Below are 26,010 nucleotides of genomic sequence, written 5' to 3'. Positions count from 1 at the left end.
CAGTATACAGTATTTGTCTTTCTCTTTCTGACTTACTTCACTCTGTATGACAGACTCTAGGTCCATCCACCTCATTACAAATAGCTCAATTTCATTTCTTTTTATGGCTGAGTAATATTCCATTGTATATATGTGCCACATCTTCTTTATCCATTCATCCGATGATGGACACTTAGGTTGTTTCCATCTCCGGGCTATTGTAAATAGGGCTGCTATGAACATTTTGGTACATGACTCTTTTGGAATTATGGTTTTCTCAGGGTATATGCCCAGTAGTGGGATTGCTGGGTCATATGGTAGTTCTATTTGTAGTTTTTTAAGGAACCTCCATACCGTTCTCCATAGTGGCTGTACCAATTCACATTCCCACCAGCAGTGCAAGAGTGTTCCCTTTTTTCCACACCCTCTCCAGCATTTATTGTTTCTAGATTTTTTGATGATGGCCATTCTGACTGGTGTGAGATGATATCTCATTGTAGTTTTGATTTGCATTTCTCTAATGAGTAAAGATGTTGAGCATCCTTTCATGTGTTTGTTGGCTGTCTGTATATCTTCTGTGGAGAAATGTCTATTTAGGTCTTCTGCCCATTTTTGGATTGGGTTGTTTGTTTTTTTGCTATTGAGCTGCATGAGCTGCTTATAAATTTTGGAGATTAATCCTTTGTCAGTTGCTTCATTTGCAAATATTTTCTCCCATTCTGAGGGTTGTCTTTTGGTCTTGTTTATGGTTTCCTTTGCTGTGCAAAAGCTTTTAAGTTTCATTAGGTCCCATGTGTTTATTTTTGTCTTTATTTCCATTTCTCTAGGAGATGGGTCAAAAAGGATCTTGCTGTGATTTACGTCATAGAGTGTTCTGCCTATGTTTTCCTCTAGGAGTTTGATAGTGTCTGGCCTTACATTTAGGTCTTTAATCCATTTTGAGCTAATTTTTGTGTATGGTGTTAGGGAGTGATCTAATCTCATACTTTTACATGTCCCTGTCCAGTTTTCCCAGCACCACTTATTGAAGAGACTGTCCTTTCCCCACTGTACATTCCTGCCTCCTTTATCAAAGATAAGGTGACCATATGTCCGTGGGTTTATCTCTGGGCTTTCTATCCTGTTCCATTGATCTATCTTTCTGTTTTTGTGCCAGTACCATACTGTCTTGATTACTGTAGCTTTGTAGTATAGTCTGAAGTCAGGGAGCCTGATTCCTCCAGCTCCATTTTTCGTTCTCAAGATTGCTTTGGCTATTCGGGGTCTTTTGTGTTTCCATACAAATTGTGAAATTTTTTGTTCTAGTTCTGTGAAAAATGCCATTGGTAGTTTGATAGGTATTGCATTGAATCTGTAGATTGCTTTGGGTAGTAGAGTCATTTTCACAATGTTGATTCTTCCAATCCAAGAACATGGTACATCTCTCCATCTATTTGTATCATCTTTAATTTCTTTCATCAGTGTCTTATAATTTTCTGCATACAGGTCTTTTGTCTCCTTAGGTAGGTTTATTCCTAGATATTTTATTCTTTTTGTTGCAATGGTAAATGGGAGTGTTTCCTTGATTTCACTTTCAGATTTTTCATCATTAGTATATAGGAATGCCAGAGATTTCTGTGCATTAATTTTGTATCCTGCAACTTTACCAAATTCATTGATTAGCTCTAGTAGTTTTCTGGTAGCATCTTTAGGATTCTCTATGTATAGTATCATGTCATCTGCAAACAGTGACAGCTTTACTTCTTCTTTTCCCATTTGGATTCCTTTTATTTCCTTTTCTTCTCTGATTGCTGTGGCTAAAACTTCCAAAACTATGTTGAATAAGAGTGGTGAGAGTGGGCAACCTTGTCTTGTTCCTGATCTTAGTGGAAATGGTTTCAGTTTTTCACCATTGAGGACGATGCTGGCTGTGGGTTTGTCATATATGGCCTTTATTATGTTGAGGAAAGTTCCCTCTATGCCTACTTTCTGCAGGGTTTTTATCATAAATGGGTGTTGAATTTTGTCAAAAGCTTTCTCTGCATCTATTGAGATGATCATATGGTTTTTCTCCTTCAACTTGTTAATATGGTGTATCACATTGATTGATTTGCGTATATTGAAGAATCCTTGCATTCCTGGAATAAACCCCACTTGATCATGGTGTATGATCCTCTTAATGTGCTGTTGGATTCTGTTTGCTAGTAGTTTGTTGAGGATTTTTGCATCTATGTTCATCAGTGATATTGGCCTGTAGTTTTCTTTCTTTGTGACATCCTTGTCTGGTTTTGGTATCAAGGTGATGGTGGCCTCGTAGAATGAGTTTGGGAGTGTTCCTCCCTCTGCTATATTTTGGAAGAGTTTGAGAAGGATAGGTGTTAGCTCTTCTCTAAATGCTTGATAGAATTCGCCTGTGAAGCCATCTGGTCCTGGGCTTTTGTTTGTTGGAAGATTTTTAATCACAGTTTCAATTTCAGTGCTTGTGATTGGTCTATTCATATTTTCTATTTCTTCCTGAGTCAGTCTTGGCAGGTTGTGCATTTCTAAGAATTTGTCCATTTCTTCCAGGTTGTCCATTTTATTGGCATAGAGTTGCTTATAGTAATCTCTCATGATCTTTTGTATTTCTGCAGTGTCAGTTGTTACTTCTCCTTTTTCATTTCTAATTCTATTGATTTGAGTCTTCTCCCTTTTTTTCTTGATGAGTCTGGCTAATGGTTTATCAATTTTGTTTATCTTCTCAAAGAACCAGCTTTTAGTTTTATTGATCTTTGCTATCGTTTCCTTCATTTCTTTTTCATTTATTTCTGATCTGATTTTTATGATTTCTTTCCTTCTGCTAACTTTGGGATGTTTTTGTTCTTCTTTCTCTAATTGCTTTAGGTGCAAGGTTAGGTTGTTTATTCGAGATATTTCCTGTTTCTTAAGGTGTGATTGTATTGCCATAAACTTCCCTCTTAGAACTGCTTTTGCTGCATCCCATAGGTTTTGGGTCGTCGTGCCTCCATTGTCATTTGTTTCTAGGTATTTTTTAATTTCCTCTTTGATTTCTTCAGTGATCACTTCGTTATTAAGTAGTGTATTGTTTAGCCTCCATGTGTTTGTATGTTTTACAGCTTTTTTCCTGTAATTGATATCTAGTCTCATAGCATTGTGGTCGGAAAAGATACTTGATACAATTTCAATTTTCTTAAATTTACCAAGGCTTGATTTGTGACGCAAGATATGATCTATCCTGGAGAATGTTCCATGAGCACTTGAGAAAAATGTGTATTCTGTTGTTTTTGGATGGAATGTCCTATAAATATCAATTAAGTCCATCTTGTTTAATGTATCATTTAAAGCTTCTGTTTCCTTATTTATTTTCATTTTGGATGACCTGTCCATTGGTGAAAGTGGGGTGTTAAAGTCCCCTACTATGATTGTGTTACTGTCGATTTCTCCTTTTATGGCTGTTAATATTTCCCTTATGTATTGAGGTGCTCCTATGTTTGGTGCATAAATATTTACAATTGTTATATCTTCTTCTTGGATTGATCCCTTGATCATTATGTAGTGTCCTTCTTTGTCTCTTCTAGTAGTCTTTATTTTAAAGTCTATTTTGTCTGATATGAGAATTGCTACTCCAGCTTTCTTTTGGTTTCCATTTGCATGGAGTATCTTTTTCCATCCCCTTACTTTCAGTCTGTATGTATCTCTAGGTCTGAAGTGGGTCTCTTGTAGACAGCATATATATGGGTCTTGTTTTTGTATCCATTCAGCCAGTCTGTGTCTTTTGGTGGGAGCATTTAGTCCATTTACATTTAAGGTAATTATTGATATGTATGTTCCTATTCCCATTTTCTTAATTGTTTTGGGTTCGTTATTGTAGTTCTTTTCCTTCTGTTGTGTTTCTTGCCTAGAGAAGTTCCTTTAGCATTTGTTGTAAAGCTGGTTTGGTGGTGCTGAACTCTCTCAGCTTTTGCTTGTCTGTAAAGGTTTTAATTTCTCCATCAAATCTGAATGAGATCCTTGCTGGGTAGAGTAATCTTGGTTGCAGGTTTTTCTCCTTCATCACTTTAAGTATGTCCTGCCACTCCCTTCTGGCTTGTAGAGTTTCTGCTGAGAGATCAGCTGTTATCCTGATGGGGATTCCCTTGTGTGTTATTTGTTGTTTTTGCCTTGCTGCTTTTAATATGATTTCTTTGTGTTTAATTTTTGACAGTTTGATTAATATGTGTCTTGGTGTATTTCTCCTTGGATTTATTCTGTATGGGACTCTCTGTGCCTCCTGGACTTGATTAACTATTTCCTTTCCCATATTAGGGAAGTTTTCAACTATAATCTCTTCAAATATTTTCTCAGTCCCTTTCTTTTTCTCTTCTTCTTCTGGAACCCCTATAATTCGAATGTTGGTGCGTTTAATGTTGTCCCAGAGGTCTCTGAGACTGTCCTCTGTTCTTTTCATTCTTTTTTCTTTATTTTGCTGTGCAGCAGTTATTTCCACTATTTTATCTTCCACCTCACTTATCCGTTCTTCTGCCTCAGTTATTCTGCTATTGATCCCATCTAGAGTATTTTTTATTTCATTTATTGTGTTTTTAATCGATGCTTGATTCGTCTTTAGTTCTTCTAGGTCCTTGTTAACTGTTTCTTGCATTTTGTCTATTCTATTTCCAAGATTTTGGATCATCTTTACCATCATTATTCTGAATTCTTTTTCAGATAGACTGCCTATTACCTCTTCATTTGTTAGGTCTGGTGGGTTTTTATCTTGCTCCTTCTCCTGCTGTGTGTTTTTCTGTCTTCTCATTTTGCTTATGTTACTGTGTTTGGGGTCTCTTCTTTGCAGGCTGCAGGTTCGTAGTTCCCGTTGTTTTTGGTGTCTGTCCCCAGTGGCTAAGGTTGGTTTAGTGGGTTGTGTAGGCTTCTTGGTGAAGGGGACTACTGCCTGTGTTCTGGTGGATGAGGCTGGATCTTGTCTTTCTGGTGGGCAGGTCCACGTCTGGTGGTGTGTTTTGGGGTGTTTGCGGACTTTTTATGATTTGAGGCAGCCTCTCTGCTAATGGGTGGTGTTGTGTTCCTGTCTTGCTAGTTGTTTGGCATAGGGTGTCCAGCACTGTAGCTTGCTGGTCGTTGAGTGAAGCTGGGTGCTGGTGTTGAGATGGAGATCTCTGGAAGATTTTCGCCGTTTGATATTATGTGGAGCTGGGAGGTCTCTTGTGGACCAGTGTCCTGAAGTTCGCTCTCCCACCTCAGAGGCACAGCACTGACTCCTGGCTCCTCAATTTGGGATGATTTGTTGTCTATTCATGTATTCCACAGATGCAGGGTACATGAAGTTGATTGTGGAGCTTTAATCCGCTGCTTCTGAGGCTGCTGGGAGAGGTTTCCCTTTCTCTTCTTTGTTCTCACAGCTCCTGGGTCTCAGCTTTGGATTTGGCCCCGCCTCTGCGTGTAGGTCGCCGGAGGGCGTCTGTTCTTCGCTCAGACAGGACAGGGTTAAAGGAGCAGCCTCTTCGGGGACTCTGGCTCACTCAGGCCGGGCGGGAGGGAGGGGCACGGAGTGCGGGGCGTGCCTGCAGCGGCAGAGGTCGGCGTGATGTTGCACCAGCCCGGGGCGCGCCGTTCGTTCTCCCAGGGAAGCCGCCCCTGGATCCCGGGACCCCGGCAGTGGCAGGCTGCACAGGCTCCCGGAAGGGCGGCGTGGACAGTGTCCTGCGCTCGCACACAGGCTTCCTGGCGGCGGCAGCAGCAGCCCCAGCGTCCCACGCCCGTCCTGGCTCCCCCCGTTTTTATTTTTGGTGATAAATTTAGCTTATTCCTAACAATTGTTAAAAATTCTTTTTTAAAAATTATTTTTGTCATCAAAGCCAAGGACAATAAACTCCATTTTACTTACATAAGAGTTAAAATAAGGAACACCAAAATTATTCAGAAATGTACTAAACATCAACTTTTATCAGGTATTTTATGACAAGTTCTACTTACAATATCTTACTTAGCTCTCAAATCCCATCTTATGATAGATTTTAGAGTTGAGAAAACCAAGGTTTAACAAAGTAAATTGCTCAAGATTATATAGCTAGTAAGTGACAGCACCAGCATTCTAACCACATGTATAGTATTTATGTAAACATTTCCAAACTACTAACATCTAATCGCTTTAAATTGTCTCTAGGGAATACTCATATTTAAGATTTAATTGTATTTATTTGCAAGAAGTATAAATTTTATTTAAAAATCACCAGGCTTCAATTAGTTATGCCAGGTAAAAGATTACCTCTTTTCATACCATGTGTAAGGCCATCAGATGAAGGCAGGCACAGAGTCAGTTTTTGCTTACTAAAATATCTTAATCACCTGGTGTAAAATGGCAAGTGAATGGACTTCATTAGTTAACAAATAAAGAAATGAATAAATGTCTGGCTCCAGAACTCCCATCAGAGCTTTCTAGTCAGCCGAAGAATACAAGTATTACCAGAGAAAGCTAAAATCAGTCTAAACAAAAGCAAAGATATTTGACAAATTAATCTATGTAGTACTATGTTTAAATTTCACAGTTTCCTTACAGAGTCAAAATAGCTAGAAATCCCAATTATTATCTAGATAGACCTTTGAGGTCCCAGGAACCCAATTATAAGAATCTAATATGACATTTTAGAATCATAAATATCTTGAATATAGTTAAATACAATTTTTTTGTATTTATATACAAAAATATAAATACTTTTTATAATAAAATACTATTTTATACAATATAGTTGTATAAAATTAGACATTATCATCATTAATATCTAACCATCAGCCATGATTCTACTGTCCTTACCAACCACTTGACAAAAAAAAAAGTTCAAAGCACTTACCAGACATATCACCGTTGTGGTCATGAAATGGAGGTGATGGGCCAGTCATCCCATTCCTCTTTGCCCAGCCAAGTCGCAGACTCTGATCTTGCATCATACTACAGAGTCCATCCTCAAAATCACATCTTTCATAGTTTGAGCCTAATGAGAGAAGAAAGAAATCCACTTTCACAACACCACATGTGGCTTTTTAAGAAATAAAACAATAGGTGAAAAAGAAAGCTTAGGAACAAATTACAAAGAGATTATTTAACATCAGGATAATTTCTCACAATTTAAGTCTACTTTATCAATGCAAAGCTTTTTTGCATATGACATTCGAATAAATCACCACATATTAAAAACCAGTGCAGTCATACAGAAAGAATGCCACTCATGAGGTCAGAAGACTGAGGACCTAATCTTGATTTTGTCTCTTATTAACTGAGGGCCTTGCTAAACCACTTAACCACACCAAGCCCTTTTCTTCACCTATGAAACTGAAATAATGGCATCCTGCCCTTTCTCCCTCAAATGACTGCTGTGAAGTTCTTATGACATAATATATATATAAATACAACTCTTAGGCACCACAAAATATGAGGCATTATTATTAAGGTTACATCTTCAAATCCACCTTAATGTTCCAGCCATAGCAGAATTTCAGGTTTGGGCAGATCAATTCAGAGGATCCTCTGATACAAATTCAGCCATTGTGGCTGCGACATAGCACCTCCCTGGAACTGAGCATAGCACCTGGAATTAAGCATAGCACCTCCCTGTTGAATCTCAATGTTCTTGAAATCCCTGGTGTTTTTAATCACAACAAGGCATTTTCTGGCTTTTTTTTTTTTCCTTTTCTTTTTCTCTTGGTATAAGTGATCCAAGAGGCTTGGGAGAGGGAGAAAGATTTGGACACTTGGTTGCTCACAATAACCCCCCAGGGAGGGCTTTATTCCATTATCCACATCTGTAAATGTCACTCTCTAAAAAACAGATTAATTCAATAGCAACTATACCATCCCTGGGTTGTAGCTCTTAGTAACTGGAGATGTTCCTTTGACAAGCTTGTTCTTGTGCTAACTGGTTGCATTAGCCACAGTGGTTATTCTGATTAATAGATAGACAGTGCCTGACAACCCAGTCACAAAAACATAATTTTTATTTAGTCACATTTCGGGAAAATATTATTTAGTAATAATACATCTGGTGCATATCCTTGAGAACATCCATGTGAGTACTAAAAGCTGAATTAGAAACTACACTTCTAAACATTATCTAAACCTGCTCTATTACCAATGGTCTATTTTATTATTTTTAGTCCTAGATTCCTTATTTTGAAAGATTTTACAAAGCAGCTGTATTCTGTAATGTTAACAGGTATCTTAATAGCCACAATTTACTGAGGGAGATCAGTGCTAGGCATTCTAATTGCGGTAGTTTATTTACTTCTTACAAAAACCTTATGAAGCAGGCAGCCAGTGAACGTTGGGGCCAAGATTGGAACCAGGTCTTTTTTGACTCCAGAACCTGAATTCTTAAAGCTCTGTTCCAAGGTCTCATTGTTAAGCCACTAACCCATTTTTACCAAAGACCTAGAATTAGAGGCCTGTCAGAGTTTCCAATACTGAGGAAACCAGTATTCGCAGGCGGAATTCATGTCATTCTATCTAAAAGCTAAGAAACTTGATTAGTCTGTGAATCATACCGTGCTTAAATTTGCAACTGCCTTAAGGCCTTTGAAATATTTAGAATATCCAGAATATCCCAGTCATTATCTCATGGACCCCTAGTGGTCCAGGGAAGCTGGTTAAACGGAAAATGAACTAAATTATATAGTTATTTGTATATGAATGTGCATGTCATTCAATTAGTTATGCATGTATCTTCATAAGTATGTATCTTTTCAAGTCTCTTTTAGTCCCAGCATTTTTCCAATAATATACTTGTGATTACAAAATATTCTAAACTATTTTTATCACCATATTTCAGCAATTATGTGTATGAAATGTACACACACACTCACATAGGTGTCAAACAGTTCTTAAATACCAAGAAATTACCTTGCATTACAATTACTTAGTTGATGTCTGTTTCCAATGTTCTTTGTTCTCTTTAATAAACAAGGATAATGATGATGTATTCTAGAAGTGTTAGAACTAGAAAAATAGCTAAATAAAACATTTTTATTTCTGAATAGTCTCAACAAGGGTTCCTTTTGGTACAAAATGAATCTAATGAGCATATATTTTTCAACTGTTATTTAAAAAAGCAATCATGAACTTCTAATAACTGCCAGATTATTCAAAAATGCATCAGAGAATTTTCTAAGTATTCATTTTCCTCCCAGTAGAGAATTGTGTATTTTAAACCATTTGAACAATTTTTCCTGAATTGTGGTTGATTTGCCTTTTATAATCTCATATCCCATACATCTACATTCAAATCTGATAGTACTTACTATACTAAAGTCTGTCTGCGTGGAGATTTTCCTGCTACCGCAGCAATGCTGCAGTTGGACAACATATGGAACAGGGGGAATGGGATGCAAGAACTTAGGAGAATCCATGTTCCTGGGCTTTTTGAACTTGAGCAACTCATCATTTTGTTTTAAATTTTGTGATCCCACAGGTCCAGCATACTGCAGTGAAAAAGAGAGGGTATCTCCATGTTGTGCTTTGAGGTTGCTTGGAAGACACAATTATCTTCTGAATTGCCTTCCAACATGCCAGATTCTCTCATTAAAAATTTACTGCAGATCCATTCATGGATTCAATCATTAACACCATAAGTGGAGAAAAATATTAAACTATATCCTCAAGCGATAGTTAACATAGGGCATGCTTCTGAGAAAATGGTAAGGAATGGAAAAAAATTTTAATAGTGGTAGTGGTGAAGAAATTGATGCAGAACTCGGGATTAACTTAGTATAGTACGAGTAGATCATCACAATATAAAGTTCTTAGAAGACAGGGAAACTGTAAGAGTTAGGAGAACTCTAAAAAGGAGAGGTAGAAGGTATTAAAAGCAAGCCATTTATTTCACAATTTTGCCTGGGCCTATATTAATAATTCACATTTCTTTTCCTCCTGAAAGTTCTATGAGGCACAGTTGTAGACTTGCCTTAATGTTAAATCCTGCTTTTCTTGGAAAACTGTGCCAAAATACGAAATGCATTTTAACCATTTCACATATATGGTTCTGTGATAAAAACAATAATTCACATTGATATGCAACCATCACTACCATCCAAGTCCACAACTGTTTCATTTTCCCCAACTGAAACTTTTCATTTCTCCCTCCCCTCAGCCCCTTGGAACCACCATTCTTCTTTCTGTCTAAAACTTTGAGTACTCCAGGTACCTCATATAAGTGGAATCATGCAATATTTGTCCTTTTGTGATTGGTTTATTTCACTTAGTATAATTGTCCTCAAGGTTCAGCCATGTTGTAGCATGTGTCAGAATTTCCTTCCTTTTTAAAGCTGAATAATATTCCACTGTATGTATCTACCATATTTTATTTATTCATTCACCTGCTGGAGGATACTTGGGTTGCTTCCACCTTTTGGCTATTGAGAATAGTTTGTTATCAACATGGGTGTACAAGTATCTGTTGGAGTCCCTTCTTTCACTTCTTTTTGATATGTCTCCAGATTTGAATGGCTGTATTATACAGTAATTCTATTTCTAATATTGAATGGAATTGCCATACCATTTCCACAGAAGCAAAAGGGCTTTACATTCCCACCACCAATGCACAAGTGTTCCAATTTCTCAACATTTTTGCCAATACTTGTTATTTTCTTGGGTTTTGTTTGTTTATATTAGCCACCCCAATAGATGTGAGGTGGTATCTCATTGTGGTTTTGATTTGCATTTTCCAAATGATCAATGATATTGAACATCTTTTCATGTGCTTATTGGACATCTGGATATCTTCTCTAGAGAAATGTCCATTCAGGTCCTTTGTTCATTGCTTGTTTTTGTTGTTGAATTGTATGAGTTCTTTATTTATTCTGCATGTCAATGTCTTAGATATATAGTTTGAAAATATTTTCTTCCATTCCACGGACTAACTTCTCATTCTGATAGTGTCCTTTGATACACAAAAGTTTTTCATTTTGATGAGCTGTAATTTATCTAGTTTTTCTTTGTGGTCTGTGATTGCCAAAAAATCATTGCCAGATCCAATGTTATGAAGCTTTTCCCCTGTGTTTTCTTCTAAGAGTTTTATAGTTTTAGCTCTTACATTTAGGTCTTTAACCCATTTTGAGTAAATTTTGGATATGCTGTAAGGTAGGGGTCCAAGTTTAATCTTTTTTTCTGCAAATTCCACACTCTTAATTACTGTAGCTTTGTAGTAAGTTTTAAAATCATTAAGTGTGAGGGCTATAAGGTGGTTCTTTTTCAAGATAGTTTTGGATATTTAGGGTCCCTTGAGATTCCATATGCATTCTAGGATGAATTTTACTATTTCTGCAAAAAATATTCTTGGGATTTTGAGAGGGATTACTTTGAATCTATAGATCACTTTGGGTACTATTGACATCTAAAAAATATTAATTCTTCCAATCCATGAACATGAGGTGTCTTTCCACTTATTTGCATCTTCTTTAATTTCTTCCAGAAACAATTTTTTTGTTTTCATAACCTTGGTTGTGTTTATTCCTAAGTATTTTATATTGTTTGACGCTATTATGAATGGAATTTGTTTTATTTCCTTTTTAGATTGTTCATTGTTAGTGCACAGAAATGCAACTGATTTTTGTGTGTTGATTTTGAATCCTGCAACTTTGCTTAATTTATTTCTTTGTTCTGACATTCTTTTCATAGACTTTTTAGAGTTTTCTACATTTAGGATCACATTTTCTGTGAACAGAGATAATTTGACTTGTTCATTTCCAATCTGAATTGCTTTTATTTCTTTTTCTTATCTAATTGCTCTGGCCTGGACTTCCAGTACTATGTTGACAGAAGTGATGAAAGAGGGCATCTTGTTTTGTTCCAGATCTTAAAGTAAAATCTTTCAGCCTGTCACCGTTGAGTATGACATTAGCTGTGGGTTTTTCATATACAGCCATTTGTGTGTTAAGGTAATTTCCTTCTATTCCAAGACTGTTAAGTGCTTTTATCTCCTTCACTTCTTGAGGAAAGCTATTTATTACATAGTCACAAAATTTTACATACATTTTACTGTTTAGAAAATGATTTCCTTCATGTAGATAGCATATAAAAACATTTGTACAAGAATTATCTCCCTTACTCTCATTTAATTAAAAATTAATGGCCAGTTCCTGCAAAGGATGAAATAAATTCAAAATAGTCCAATTAAATGAAAGTAAAATTTATTCTCAAAAGTAGATTTCCATGAAAGAGTGCTATTATTTGGCCTGGCAATGTGAACCTATTAATTAATTTTTATCAGGGAAATGTTTATCTTTCACACTGAATTAATTTTATTAGTTTCATTGAGACAAAAACAGGAAAAATTGTAAATCAGAAAGGTATGTGATAGCAAGTGGAATCAGAACTTCCATAGCTCACACCAGAATTATCTAATATTACTTAAGTTGGAATCTTGTCATATAGTTGCCTTTAATCTCAAGCCATTGAGCACATCTTTGGCAAGAATTTGACATAGATACCATTAGTATCACATGAGAAAAAGATTTCCAAACCATATTTTAACTTTAACACTGTTTCAAGATTACTAAATTTCAAAGGAGTCCTCCAAGTGTTTGTAATTGTCTGGTGATTTCTGCAGAAATACTGACAATGTGTGGCATTCACTCCAGCCTGCAGCAGTACTCACGTGAATATTATAAAAGTTGCATAGCTGTTTGCATGCAATTCTCTATTCCAGAGTAGCAGCTTGGCTGAAAGATCTTATGACTTTTCACTAGTTTCTATAATGGTGAATACAGGGCCTTAGGAAAGTTCTCTCTCTTGCATAGAGAAAACTTCCATCAAGTAAACTAATTCAGGAACAAATGAACCGTCATTTTTTTCCCCTAAATAGGTTTTCAATTTCTCTCAAAATAAGTATTCTTCCAAATCCAATCAAGCATTTTAAGACTTATTCACTGAAAAGTCACAATTATTTCTGTGTAGTAGAGAACATTATATTCTAGTCTTTCTTCTTTAATGGAAACTTATTTAAAAGCTGTGATTCAAGGTCCTTGCCTTCATTAAATTGATAACTTTGACAACAGAAGGCAAGCCTTCTCTCAGGATTCCTAGTTAAATCTTTAGTGGCAACATTTACACAGAGAAATGATAATCATTGACACACAATAAAAGGTATATGGGATGACACACATGGCAGGAATTCTATCTATATAGATTGACTTCAGCAGACACTTTGCTTGTGGAAGAAACAGTTCACCATCTGATGTCACTAGGTGACTTTGAGATTTTCAAAGACAGCTCACAAACTGAACGTTCTTCTTGCATTATGTCAATTTGCACACTTGAGCCACAAAACAAGAACAGACTGCACTGCAAGACTGAGTAGTTCTAGCCAATTCCAGGATGAAAGAAATAGTGCAGATGAGAAATTCAGCTAGTCAGTAAACCAGTAATCAGTCACTCTAATATTTATTGACACTATGTGTGACTCAGTCTTCTAGGAAATGGGGAAAACTAGGTAAATGTCCTGCCCTAACAGAGCTAACATTTTGATTTTTCATGACCTCCCTCAAAATATTAAAGAAACTGTTGGCAGCTCTGGAAGGATGGCATCATTTCATAAAAGCATGACTCCACCAAGATTGCCTGAATTGTTATATGGCTTCTTTTGTTGAAACCATGATAGAAACCCTGTAGGATGGGTCAAGACAAAATTCAAGTTTTAGCTTCTCCTTTGTGAGAAAGAGTCACCATCCAGCCAATTTTCAGAATGCTCTGAGAGTGCCTGACACACTATTATAAACCCACTAATGAAAGTTATTCATTTTCTTATATTTTTCTTATCCCCTTTTCCAGCTATTCTCATTTTTGTAGCTGAACTTGCAAGTCATTTTATTAGAGTTAAAACTTATCCTAGTTATATTTTGCATTAGAATTTAATTAACATGTAGACTGATTCCACTAAATTGTATATATTTACACCATTGAAGCATCCCATAAATAAACAGTCTTGTCATGAATCTTTCTTCCAGGTATCTGTAATTATTTTTCCAATTTTCTTCAACTAGTCTCACCATATTTATTATTAGATTTCTTACACTTATAATTCTGTTGTGCTCTGGATTGAATGTTTATATCCCTCCAAAATTCATATGGTTAAGCCTCAATCCCCAATGTGATGGTATTGGGAGGTGATTGGGTCATGAGGTTAGAGCCCATGGAATAGTATCAGTGTCCTTATAAAAGAGGAGGAGAGACCAGAGCTCTCTCTCCCTCTCCCCATGATGTGAGGACACAGTGAGAAAATAGCTGTCTGCAAACCAGGAGGAAGGTCCTCATCAGACATCAAATATGCCAGCTCCAGGATCTTGGATTTCCCAGCCTCCAGAACCATGAGAATTAAATGTTTGCTGTTTAAGCCACCCAGTTTACAGAATTTGTTATAATAGCCCAAATTGAGACATTTTGCTATGATGAATAGGAGTTTTAGTTGATTAATAAAAAATATGCTTAAAACATTTTGCATCCAATGTAGTGGTAAGATAAATATTGCACATGAAATCTCACATTTCACTCTATTAATGCTTATCTTCAAGTATTTCAATGAACTTCTACAACTACTTTTAAAAGTAGTTGACATTTATGTCATCCTACTGAAGAAACAATGTACTTACTATCATCTGATTAAACACTATCACCTCTCAGATTTTCAGAGTTCACCTCTAATGTAATTTTCACACACTTCACATAAAAATTTAGATTTATACGAAGTAAAGACCTTTTGAAAAAATTATTATTCCTAAATCCAAAAAAGTTTGCAAAAGAAGTTAGGTAATACTTCAAATCTTTATGATATGTTTCATCAAATCAAAGTATTAAAAATAGACCAAATGGAAATTTTCTCAAGCAAGACATGTAGGTAGTGGAGAAATTATTTAACTGAATATATTTTTCCATTTTGAGTCACAGTAATTTTAGCTCTAAAAGTAAATGTATGGAACAGTTAATGTTAATACTAACTTCAGGTATGCTAAAGTAATTATCTAATTAATGGAGTAATTTCTGAGAAAATACTGGAGTATTTTCTGGTAATATTCCAGTGGTAGAAACCCACTGCAGGGGATATATCTCAACATTGTAACACTGTATCAATAGTACAGTTTATAGTCTTATGGTTGACTTGGATCTGAATAACAACAAAGTAATATTACTGTTTTATTGTTGAGTAAAACTAAAACAGAGTAAAGCCTTTATACATCAAATAATTCTGAGCAATTAATAGAAGAGACACTAGATTATTGCTGTGCTTAATAGAATGAGGAAGACCAGGCAACGGGGTTCTGTGTAGAAGCAGACATTGCAACACTAGAAACATAATTTTTTTTAAATACTCAGATCAGTACCACAACATGTACTCCCCGGCTCAGGATATTAATAAATTCTAATAAAGAGAGATTCTTGTCAACATTAGAACCAAATAGTTGTAACACCTAAAAATTATTTTTCTTGCTCACGATTTATTGTGTTCAATATTGTGTATAAATAGAATTTATTTCATTGTGAAGATTTAGTCTTTTTAAATCTAATATCTTTTAAAAAATACTGAGTTAAAATAATAGGTTCAAGTATTCTGAAAAACAGGTCCATCATGTAAAATTTAAAAATTTTGAAAAACACTATTAATAGAATCATTTTCATCCAAAATTCAACTTCAACTATGCCAATTTCATTTAGAAAAGTCAACATATTAATCTATTTCTTTAAAGCTCACACCATTTGGACTTTAAAGAGGATCACAGATTAATTTTTTTCCAAAATGTGACTACTGAAACATCATTATAAAGTCAGCTTCAGTTAAAAAAAAAATCTTGTCTATAAGTTTAGCATCACAAATTTTCAAGAGAAAAACTGCTTGGCCATCATTATTCCTCCACAGTATTTTCCCCCTAGTGTGGTGTACAAAAGAAACTCATGCTTTCAAGTGATTCTCAATTTTATCCACAGGTTATCCCATTTTAAATAAAATACTAAAGTGGAAACTTCTCAGAAATGAAAATGAAAAGCGAAAAAGCCAGAAGGTGACCTCCCAGTGTAACATTTAAAATGAAATTTGTTTATTCGACAAATCTGTTCCTTCACTCTCCTCTAAGGCAGGGGTTATTAGTATCTTTCATGCAGCTGAGACCTTTCCCACTCAGCGGCTTTCCCCTTCTTTCACATTAACCTTTTCCCTGAAGCAGGACTACGCATGTTATCACAGCAACCATGCTGAAAGGAAGCTTCAGAGGGATTAATAATGGAAGGGACTTTGCATTTCTTGTCAAACCAACCAAGTGGTTCATCTTAGCTGCTCACCAAAGAACAGCAAGGGCTTTCCCCAGACAGGCCAGAGAAAGGGCAGCACATCCCCATGCAGCATCTCTGGGGAAATGGGACAAATATAAAATGAATCCCTGTCTTAGGAATTGTTAAACAGAAAGTGCAATCAAACAGCACGATCACAACGCCCAAACTATGGGAGAAAAATCCTCCACCTGTTTCCTTCTAAAGAGAAGAAATTATTCAGTAATCACTCCTCTTGTTTTAAAGTAATAACAACTGAATATTTGAAGAGAATTCCAACAATGGTAAAATCAAACATGTAGAACCTTATGTAGGAGAAGAAAATGAAGAATTCTGTAAACACTAATTAATATAGTATCTGAATAAAAAGTAGAAAATATGTTTGAACATATTGCTCTAAAATACTAGATTTAGTGCCTCTAAATAATTGAGTCAATAGTTACTAAAAATCAACATGAATGAACCTATTTAATTGTATGATAATGTTTTTTATGAAAGGTGACTGTAGGAAGGGCGCTAGTTCCATTGATGAAATGCAGTCTTCTTTCAGGATGTGATACTGCAAATAGAAACTACAGAAACATGCATGTCTCTACCCATATCTTCCCTTGGTGAACTTTTATTAATGTTATACCTGGAGTATTTTCCTGCCAGTGAGATCAGTTTATCTCACTTTATGACCTCTTATAATAAACTGGAGGTTCAAGATCACACAATTAGTAGATGGTTTACCCAGGATCCAAGTCTAGGCCCTGCACTCTCTAATGCTTGCGCTCTTTCCTCTGCCTTAGAATCAAAGGATGTAAGTCAGAGTTATGCTCTGTGTATGAGAGGTACCAACTCACTTGGTGGTAGTGTCCTATAAGCAAAAATAAAATCTTCTCACCCAACCTAAAATTCATTTCAAATATTCCCATACTGAACTCAAACTTAAGCTCATAATTTCCATTGCAGCATTTTAAAACTGCAGTCACAAGCTTCTTTCAAATATTGTTTCACTGATATACCATTAAAAGCTACCTTTCTACATTTCACTCCTTCTTTATAATTGGTAAAAACTGATTCAAAATACATCCCATTTAGTTAGAATCTCAGCAATTTGATATCATTTAATTAGAGTTATTTTTATATGTGGATCTGTCTTTTTCTTAAAAAGAGTATTTTAGTTTCTGACTGACTCTAAAGGCATATAAATGGGATCCGTGCAGGGCCAGGTGTCTTAGCCTCCCCAGGCGGCTCAGCAGCCTCTGGACTAAAGGTGGACAGGACTTGGAGGAAGGAGAGGAGGGAACTTACATTGCTGTTCATCACTCATGTCGCCACACTGATCTGTGAAGTCACACACATTGTCAGGAGGCAAGGACATCCCATTGTCACACTGAAAGGCTTCCATTCCTTGCTGAACCAGTACAGAGGTGAAAATGCAGGAAATCCAAAGGATACCAAAAGCTTCATTCTTCAGGAAAGCTAACATTCTGGTCAGGCAGGGGAGCCTTGCTTGATACATCTTCTTAGAGATCAGGCCGTTGTAACGTGTGGGTTCATAATTAAAAACATTCTTTCTCTTTTCTCTATTTTTTGATTTCCAGATTTGCCTCCTATGACTGAAACTGCTGGTAACTATCCACAACTCTTAACAAATGAGTCCAAGACAGTTCATTTACTCTTTCAGGGGAGTGTCTTTAGAAAATATTTAACTTGAACAATTGCACCATTTCTCTATCTAGCTAAGCACAGATGTTTACTGCCCTATGTATACCACGTTTAAACAATTTAAGCCCTTATGATAAATTTTTCTTTCAGGAGATAGCATTAACAACTAAAAGGCAGGCACATAAATGGGAGGAAAATTACAATAAAGTTATAAGTAACATAAAAAGGTTCTATGTTAATTCCTATGCTTAATCATGTTCATGTAATTTAGAACATTATTGTCACTAAAACTCATTCAAATACTTCAGGCCCAATTATTAGAATTGTTTCATGAGAATGAAATGCTTGTCCTCTATCACTGAATGGAAACTTTGCATTGCTTGCTTAGATAAACTGAAAACCACAGGATTTTAAAAACTGAAGGGACATCAGGGATCATTATTTTCCAAATCACATTACTTGGATCCAAGAAAGTTAAGGGATACTTATGAGGGAATACAGTATTTTGGAATTAGAAACTGGAATTCAAATATCCTGCTACCGAGTGCAGTGTTTCTTCCACTGCAGTACACGGATTTTCAGGTCAATTCATCTTCATATGCTTTTACAAGTGAAACATACAATTTCAGGATCCATATTCAGAATGAACAGTACACTAAAGTTCAGAACACTTGAACTTTATATTATAAATAAAATTTTATAAAGGTGAATAATTATAGAAATTATATGAAGTTAAATATTCAAAATATTCCTTTATACTTGATTTCTTAAAGGCATCTTGAAGTTCTATTCAACTATCTTCTTTTAATTTCTGCAATATAACTGCAAGAGACGGAGACACCAAGACTATAAGAAGCGACTGGAGAATGCAGGGTGGAAAGAACCATAGATCAGGGACAGAAAACGCTTCTGTGCTTTTAAAGAAGATACAAAGAAAGCAGATTTTCCAAATATTCTAAGAAAAAAGACTCAGTAAAAACAATGTTCTAAGATATGAGCATTCAGGATTCTAGGAGGAAAATCCATAATTTGCCCTATTATAATTGACCACTCCACACAATTTAGCATTTCACTGCTCAGTGTTCCATTCCAATTTCAGAAATATTTATTCTCCTTACCTCTCTGCTTTGTAAATGAATTCTAAGAAACACATTGCCTACTTCTCTCTTTGTGTATCTCTTAAATGTTGACTATCCTTATAGTTCCACATTAGTCCTCCTCTCTGCTCAGATTATACTTTTTTCTAGGCTTTCTCTTCATGCTCATAATTTCAAGTAGTATCTATACATTGTTATCTCCCAAATCTATATCTGAAGTCCTGATATGACATGTTACTCAAACCAATATCTTAAGTATTCTTCCAGAACACACACACACACACACACACAAAACACATAGCCTAATTGACTTGCCTTCTTGAATCAAAAACTAATTTCATCTTCCTTCCCCCCACCCAACCAACCAGTCTGTCTTTACTCCCCTATTCTATATTTCAGTGAATGGCACCTTCTTCTGTCCATCTTGCCAAGCCAGGAACGTATATGTTGGTCCTGGACCACCCTTACCCGTTCTACCCATCAATCATCAAGTCTCACACATTCTATATATGTCAAGACTCCATCAATTCTCAACTCAGCAATACCCTGCACCAGATGTTTCCACTACCCAAAACTCATTTCCCATTCTTCAGGCAAAGTGATCATTCTGAAGCATAAGGCCACTCCTACATATTTCCCGAAGTGCCATATTTCCTAGCACTGCTTGCAAACACAGCTTACCTTCTGCAGTTCACTGCTGATTACATCTTCCTCTGTGTTCTCAATCAAGATCTTACTCAGTTATTACACTAGCAGTTTTCTGAACATGCCACCTCTAGACTCCAGATCTGAGATCCCTTTCCCACCCCAAGCACCAGGTGAATACTAATTATTCTTTAGTTTCCAGATTCAAGGACTACCTCTAAAGTATCCTGGCTTATTTTCCCAGGCTGATTTAAATTTCATTCCTGGGTTCTCTCACAGCCTTCTGTTCTCACTGATCTTAGCATTTCTGGGGCTGGTGTGCTCATTGCATGCTTACTTCAGTGATTCCTCTGTTAGTCTGTAAGACTGGAGCTGGATTGTGACTTTCTCACTGTTGTATCCCCAGTTACTAGCAAAGTTCCTGGCAGATAGATGTTGCTCAGTAAGTAATTCCTTATTGAATGTAATTTATGAGGGCTTACCATCATTTCAATTTTTGCTAGGCACGTGTAAATAAACGTAAGATGTGAATTTTTTTTTTTTTTTTTGCGGTACACGACCCTCTCACTGTTGTGGCCTCTCCCGTTGTGGAGCACAGGCTCCGGACACACAGGCTCAGTGACCATGGCTCACAGGCCCAGCCGCTCCGTGGCATGTGGGATCTTCCCGGGCTGGGGCACGAACCCGTGTCCCCTGCATCGGCAGGCAGACTCTCAACCACTGTGCCACCAGGGAAGCCCAAGATGTGAAATTTTTAAATGCCATTACATAAAAGATATATAATTCTTATAGGTAAGGACAAGAGAAAGGGCCCATATTTGCTGTCTCACTGAAATAAGAGATATTTATCCAAAAAGAAAAAATGAGATATACATTTCTTGTGTTCAATGTGGCTTTTCTATTTCTAAATCTCATGCTATTTTTAAAGGCCCTTTAGATTTTGAAATTGCAATTTGTGTTTCATTGGCAATGCACTACACCATCCCCCTACACTAAATAAGTAAGGAATGCATCATGTCAAAGCTCATTCCAGGTTTTCCTTTTTAAGGAAGAAAGGAAGGAAGAGAAGGGAGAGAGTAAAAATGTGAAAAAGTTATAAAGAAGAAGGAAGAGAAAGATGAAGCAGAAGAGTGTAAAAAGGCATGCAAACACAGAAACATTTCAGTTTTACATCCGGATTCTGAATTCAGGTCCCGTAACATTTTATACATTCACTATTTTCCATTTAGAAAAAAAAATCACATATTTCATTGCTGTCATAGCTGTTTATTGCCTAGTTTCAGCTGGGAAACTCCTTTATTAACTGTTACCACCTACTAAAAATAACATTACTCTATACTGTTTCAAGTGCCGTTCATCATTTAGACAAGAAATGAACTGGAATGGTAGCACCCAAGGTAAATCAGTATAATCAGTAGTATAATAGTTTATAAAGCAAATTTATATTTTGTTGCCAAAAGATAAAATTATATTCAACTGATAATTTCTTTATCACTTTTTCTCTACATATACCAAAAGGGGCAAAAAAATAAACTGACACTGGTAGCAACCAGGGTTGTTTTTATCTAGTTTATTGAGGAAAACTAACAAGTCTTAGAGATCCAGTGTTGTAACACTGGGCTGAGGGCATCATACATATTGTCTCATTATGTCCAAAACATCTTGCATTGTTTCCTACTTCTACTTAAAAAAAAATATTACTCAATTTTCCAAGATCACAAATGATGGAGCTTGACTATATAATTTTAATTGAATTATACTGCTTCTGGATGAGACTTCCAAGAGGCAAAGTGACAGAGCAAATTCATTTTAAAAAGAAATGACATACTGTTTTATCTTTTTTTAAAGACTGAGCACCTACTTTACACTAGATATTGGGTGTAGGGAGATAGGAGAGATACAATGTAAGATAAGACAATATACCTAACTTACAAGAATTTACAACCTGGGAAGTGCATATAAGACCTTTATAAAAAATGTACATGCACTGCTTCTAATTTGGGCTTAAAAAGAGTGGATTATATTTTCTATAAAAAAAATAAGCCAACTCTCAAGCTACAAAATGGTAGATGCTGGATGGAGTGAGATATAGAATGCTGTAAAATATATAAATGAGCCCTGAGCCTACAAAATGCAGAGAAAATTCCCAAGAGTTGAAAGGGAGATAGAAGGAGACATAGCCAACGCAACAGACTTTATTACTGAATGACTGTCTTAAAGAATATTTTAAGGAAAATTCCAGAATTAATGTGAAATAATCATTGAAAGAAGGTATGAGATGCAAGAAGGGGTGAGTAAATACTGAAGCTCTATTGCAGATTAAACTGACCCAGAGCCCTAATCTTGAAAGATGAACTGAGAAAGGTCATTAAAAGATTTCTATGTACATAAGATAGGGAAATAGAAGTGCTATCACTACAGAAAGCCAGAGGAAGAGTATGCTAGGAAAAAAATTCCTGGCACCTTCAATAAGGATTCCCATAGATTATGACCATCCAAATAAGAGCTCACAGTGAAAAATTAACCAGCAAATGACAAACAAGACTCTATGACTCAGGGCCAGCACAAAAAAAATAAGCAAAGGTACAATTAGATACCTGATAATGTCATATATTGGCAGTATGTCATCGTGAATACAAAATAATTATGTATCAAGTGTTAAACAGATTACATTTTTAAAATAAGCACTAGGAAGAAGGGACTAGCCATGCTTTTGTTAAAGTGACCAGGAAAAATATAATCACTGAGAATGAAAGAAAAGTAGATGGTATTAGTGGGAAGAAAATAAACAAATGAATAAACTATTTAGTGAATTGGAAGACAGGTATTTTTTTTTTTTTTTTTTTTTTTTTTTTTTTTTTTTTTTGCTGTACGCAGGCCTCTCACTGCTGTGGCCTCTCCCGTTGCGGAGCACAGGCTCCGGACACACAGGCTCCGCGACCATGGCTCGCGGGCCCAGCCGCTCCGCGGCATGTGGGATCTTCCGGGATCGGGGCACGAACCCGTGTCCCCTGCATCGGCAGGCGGACTCTCAACCACTGCGCCACCAGGGAAGCCCAAGACAGGTATTTTTTAAATGTACAAAATGCACCATAGAGATGTATGCACACATTTTACAATATAGTTTAAGACTGTGGAACAGAGAATGGTAGGGTCCAAAATATGACTAAATGAAACTTACAGAGGAGATTTTAAGAAAAGAATGGAGAGGCAGTATTTGAAATAAAACTTTTCCAGAAATGAAGAAAGTCATGCACTCTGAGGATTCAGATGACTGCAATAACTGCAAGTACTTTGAATCCCTTACCCCTCCCCTCCACCTTCCCTTGATAAAAGAAGTAGTCCTTTCAATTATTCCAATTCTCTACAATCTCTTCTAGAAAACAGAAGCAGAGGGAATGCTTCCTAACTTATTCTGTGAGGATAGCACTACCCTATTACCAAAATCAGACAAAGACATTAAAAGAAAGAAAAGTTACAAAGCAATCTCTCATGAACATAGATATAAAACCCCTCAACGAACTACTAGAGAATTAAATCCAAAAACGTATAAAAATAATTATATGCAACTGTATATATTACCAAGTGGAATTTATTCCAGGTATGTAAAATCAGTACAATATTCAAAAATCAATTAATATAAGCCATCACATCAAGAGTCTAAAGAAGTTATATGATCATATCAACTGATGCAGTAAAAGCATTGGACAAAATCCAACATTAATTATAATAAAAACTCTCAGAAAACTAGGAATATAAAGAAATTATCAACTTGATAAAGAACATCTACCAAAAACCTATAGCTAACATCATACTTAATGGTGAGAAACTAGGTGTTTTCTCTCTAAGATCAGAAACAAGGCAAGGATGTCCTCTCTTCCTGTTTAATATCACACTGGAAGACCTAGCTAATGCAGTAAGACAAGAAAAGAAAATTGGGAAGGAAGAAATAAAACTGCCCTTGTTCACAGGTGACATAATTTTACATGTAGAAAATCTTTTAAAAATCACACATAAAAAACCCCTGAAACTAATAAGTGATTGAAGCAAGGTTGCAGGATCCAAGGTTAATATACAAAGTTAATTGATTTCCTATATACCAGCAATAAACAATTAGCATTTGAAATTAAAAACACAGAACTATTTTTATTAACACCCAAAAAATGAAATGTATAGATATAAATCTAAAAACGTATGTACATGAGTAGTATAAAGAAACCTATAAAATTTTGATTAAAAAAATCATAGAAAATCTAAGTAAATAGAGAGATATCCCATGTTTATGGATAGGAAGACTTAATGTTAACAGCTCTTCCCAACTTGATGTATGGATTCAACACAATTCTAATCAAAATTCCACCAAGCTATTTTATGAATATCCACAAAGTAATTCTAAAGTTCATATGGAAAGGCAAAGACCCACAATAACCAATACAATACTGAAGAACAACAACATTGGAAGACTTCACAACAGTGTGAATACACCACCTGATTTCACAAGTTAGTATAAAGCTACAGTAATCAAAACAATGTGGTACTGGTAAAAGAATAGGCAAATTAATCAATGGAACAGAATGGAGAATCTGGAAATAAACCCACACAAATACAGTAAGTTGGTTTCTGACAAAGGAGCAGAGGTAATTCAATGGAGAAAGAATAACCTTTACAACAAATGTGTTGGAAAAACTGGACATCCACACGCAAAAAAATATTAATATAAACACAGACTTTAGAACTTTCATGAAAATTAACTCAAAATAGATTATAAACCTAAACATAAGAAGTTTAACTATAAATTCTAGAAAATAACATTGGGGAAAATCTAGGTGACCTTGGGTTTAGCAATGACTTTTTAGATATAATACCCAAAGCACTGTACATAAAAGAAAATAAAATGGGTGTTTGATTTTATTAAAATTAAAAATGTGTCTCTGAAAGACTGTTAAGTGAATGAAAAGACAAGCCACAGACTGAGAGAAAATCTTTGCAAAACACTTATCTGATAAAAGACTTGTAATCCAATATAACAAAGAACTCTGAAAACAACCAAAAAAATCTAATTCAAAAATGGACAAAAGAAAAATGGATTATAGCCTTTAATCCAAGACCGGAAACCATAAAACTCATAGAAGAAAGCACAGGGAGTAAGCTTCTGGATGTTGGTCTTGGCAATTTTTTGTTTGTTTGTTTTTGGAATTGACACCAAAAACAAAGGCTGCAAAAGCAAAACTAAACAAGTGGGACTATATCAAACTAAAAACCTTCTGCAAAGCAAAGGAAACCAACAACAAAATGAAAAGGCAACCTATGGAGTAGGAGAAAATATTTGCAAATCACATATCAGATAAAAGGCTAATATCTAAAATACATTTTTTTTAAACTCACACAGCTCAATAACAAAAACTCTCACAAATAATCCAATTTAAAAAACGGGCAGGGGCTTCCCTGGTGGCGCAGTGGTTGAGAGTCCGCATGCCGATGCAGGGGACACAGGTTCGCGCCCCGGACCGGGAAGATCCCACATGCCGCGGAGCGGCTGGGCCCGTGAGCCATGGCCACTGAGCCTGTGCATCCGGAGACTGTGCTCCGCAACGGGAGAGGCCACAACAGTGAGAGGCCTGCGTACCACAAAAAAAAAAAAAAAAAAAAAAAGGGCAGAAGAACCAAATAAACATTTTTCCAGAGAAGACATACAAATGGTCAAAAGGTACATGAAAAGGTGTTCAACATTACCTGGGAAATGCAAATCCAAATCATAATGAGATATCACCTCACACCTGTTAGAATGGTTGTCATCAAAAGACAAGAGATAATTGTGGGTGAAGATGTAGAAAAAAGGGAACTCTTGTGCACTGTCCGAAATGTAAATTGTTACAGCCACTCTAAGGAAAGCAGTATGTAGTTTCCTCAAAAAATTAAAAGTAAAACTACCATATGATCTAGTAATCCCACTTCTGGGTATATATCCAAAGGAAATGAAAACCGGACATCAAAGACATATCTGCACACCCATAATGATTGGAGCATTATTCACAGCAGTCAAGATATGGAAGCAACCTAAGTGTCTGTCAACAGATAAATGGATAAAGAAGATGTGGTATACGTATACAATGGAGTATTATTCAGCTGTGAGAAAGAAGAAAATGGTGCCATTTGGGACAACATAGATGGACCTTGAGGGCATTACACGCAGTGAGCCAGACAGAGAAAGACAAATAGTGTATATCACTTGTATATGGAATCCAAAACAGCTGAACTCATAGAAATGGAGAATAGAATGGTGATTACCAGGGACTGGATAAGGGGGAAATGAGGAGATGTTGGTCAAAGCATACAAAGTTTGACTTAAAAGATGAATAA

General features: G+C 36.0%; 1 protein-coding gene across 1 annotated transcript in view; it reads right to left on the bottom strand.

Moving 5' to 3' along the window:
* Positions 1 to 26,010, bottom strand: part of MALRD1 (MAM and LDL receptor class A domain containing 1) — a 625,167-nt gene that overhangs the window by 597,218 nt on the left and 1,939 nt on the right. The window contains exons 2-3 of the mRNA XM_060096153.1: positions 17,552 to 17,765; positions 6,804 to 6,944 (exon numbers count right to left, since the gene is read on the bottom strand). Coding sequence (XP_059952136.1) covers positions 6,804 to 6,944; positions 17,552 to 17,765 — 355 coding nt within the window. The remainder of the gene's footprint in view (positions 1 to 6,803; positions 6,945 to 17,551; positions 17,766 to 26,010) is intronic.

Source organism: Mesoplodon densirostris, chromosome 4 (assembly GCF_025265405.1).
Source record: "Mesoplodon densirostris isolate mMesDen1 chromosome 4, mMesDen1 primary haplotype, whole genome shotgun sequence".
Taxonomy (NCBI): Eukaryota; Metazoa; Chordata; class Mammalia; order Artiodactyla; family Ziphiidae; genus Mesoplodon; species Mesoplodon densirostris.
Note: the sequence above shows the minus strand (reverse complement) of the source record. Positions and strands in the feature narration are given on the sequence as shown.